Consider the following 1329-nt stretch of genomic DNA (forward strand, 5'->3'; position numbering starts at 1 on the left):
TAGGTTAAAATAGGTCAATGAAAATCTTATTTTGATCCTATGTAAAGGAAACTCATGATAGACTGTTACGTATTCTTGCTATTTTTCAAAGCTCCCAGTACAATCACATGATACAGACTGAAGTTCTTTGATACCACTGTTTAACATGATAAATAGTAATACTATTCACCATTTAAAATACGCTCAATCTCTTCTAGTCTTTTTAAAGCAGCAACTCTTTTCTTCTCAATGTCTTTGATTTCTTTTGTTGTTTTGTGGGGGGTCTCTTTGTCTGCATTTTCTCCTAGTTGTGTGTTGGATTTCGACTGACCTTTATCATCACTTGCTTTTATGGTCTGTGTGGGCTTGGGCTCACTTCTGACTTCTTTTATATTTTCAGTTGGAATTTTGTCTCCTTTGATACCTGAAGTCTCACCAGTTGGGAATATTGGCTGTTCTACAAAACTAGATGAGGAAATCTTATCTCTGACTATATTTAAATGGCGTTGAATATATTCTTCATGTGGTGCTAATGCCAACGTTTCAACCAGGCATCTTTCAGCTTTCAATAAATCCTTCTCTTCAAAATAAACAACACAAAGATTGTGCTTTCCTTGCACATTGCTTGGATCCATCTCCAAAATTTTCTCAAAACATTTTTTGGCTCCAAGTATATCCTTCTTTTGATTCATCAGAATGTCTCCCTTTAAAATGAGACCCTTGATATGATCTGGGTAGTATCTGAGTAACTCTTCCAATATTGGCAAAGCCATTAATTCCTTTGCAGTCTGAGAATACAGGAGAGCCAGATTAAACAAAGCACTTCTGAAGTCGGCTTGTAATTTTATGGCTTTCTTCATCCAAATCTCTGCTTCAGCGTCCTTTTTGTCATCCATAGCAAGCATTCCCAAATTGAAATAACCATTAGCATCTTGTGGTTCTTCATTTATATAGCTTAGAAGTCGTTTTCTAGCTTCAGGTCTGAGTTTAACCTCACCTAAGAATGATTATTTTTATAAGAAAAATAATTATATTGCTAACAAATGAATTCTAAGTCTGATGAACAAAGTCACTGTCAAGTATTTATCTAGCTAGATTACAAACAAATGACACACCAAAATCAATTAATTTCTGTATCTAAATAAAAAAGCAGAAAGAGAAAATCTCAAAGTCTTCATAGGAAAGAAAGTGTATTTAAAACATTTAAGTGACAGTTCACCTCCTTTCCTTTCAGGCAGTAAGAGTGCCCCAGAAAGCAAAATGGGAGAAATACCATCTACTTATAGTTTCGAATCTAACTGGGAGTAGCAGAGGAAGAATAAAGAACTAAGAGGAAGAGGCATGGGATGT

General features: G+C 35.0%; 1 protein-coding gene across 1 annotated transcript in view; it reads right to left on the reverse strand.

The window, feature by feature from the left end:
* Positions 1-31: 31 nt before the first annotated feature.
* TMTC3 (transmembrane O-mannosyltransferase targeting cadherins 3) overlaps positions 32-1329 on the reverse strand; it is a gene marked incomplete at its 5' end in the record, with an annotated part of 42404 nt that continues 41106 nt past the window's right edge. The window contains one exon of the mRNA XM_004391076.2: positions 32-976. Within this exon, the coding sequence (XP_004391133.1) occupies positions 162-976 (815 nt within the window). The remainder of the gene's footprint in view (positions 977-1329) is intronic.

The sequence above is a fragment of the Trichechus manatus genome, unplaced genomic scaffold (assembly GCF_000243295.1).
Source record: "Trichechus manatus latirostris isolate Lorelei unplaced genomic scaffold, TriManLat1.0 scaffold00434, whole genome shotgun sequence".
In the NCBI taxonomy this organism is placed as follows: Eukaryota; Metazoa; Chordata; class Mammalia; order Sirenia; family Trichechidae; genus Trichechus; species Trichechus manatus.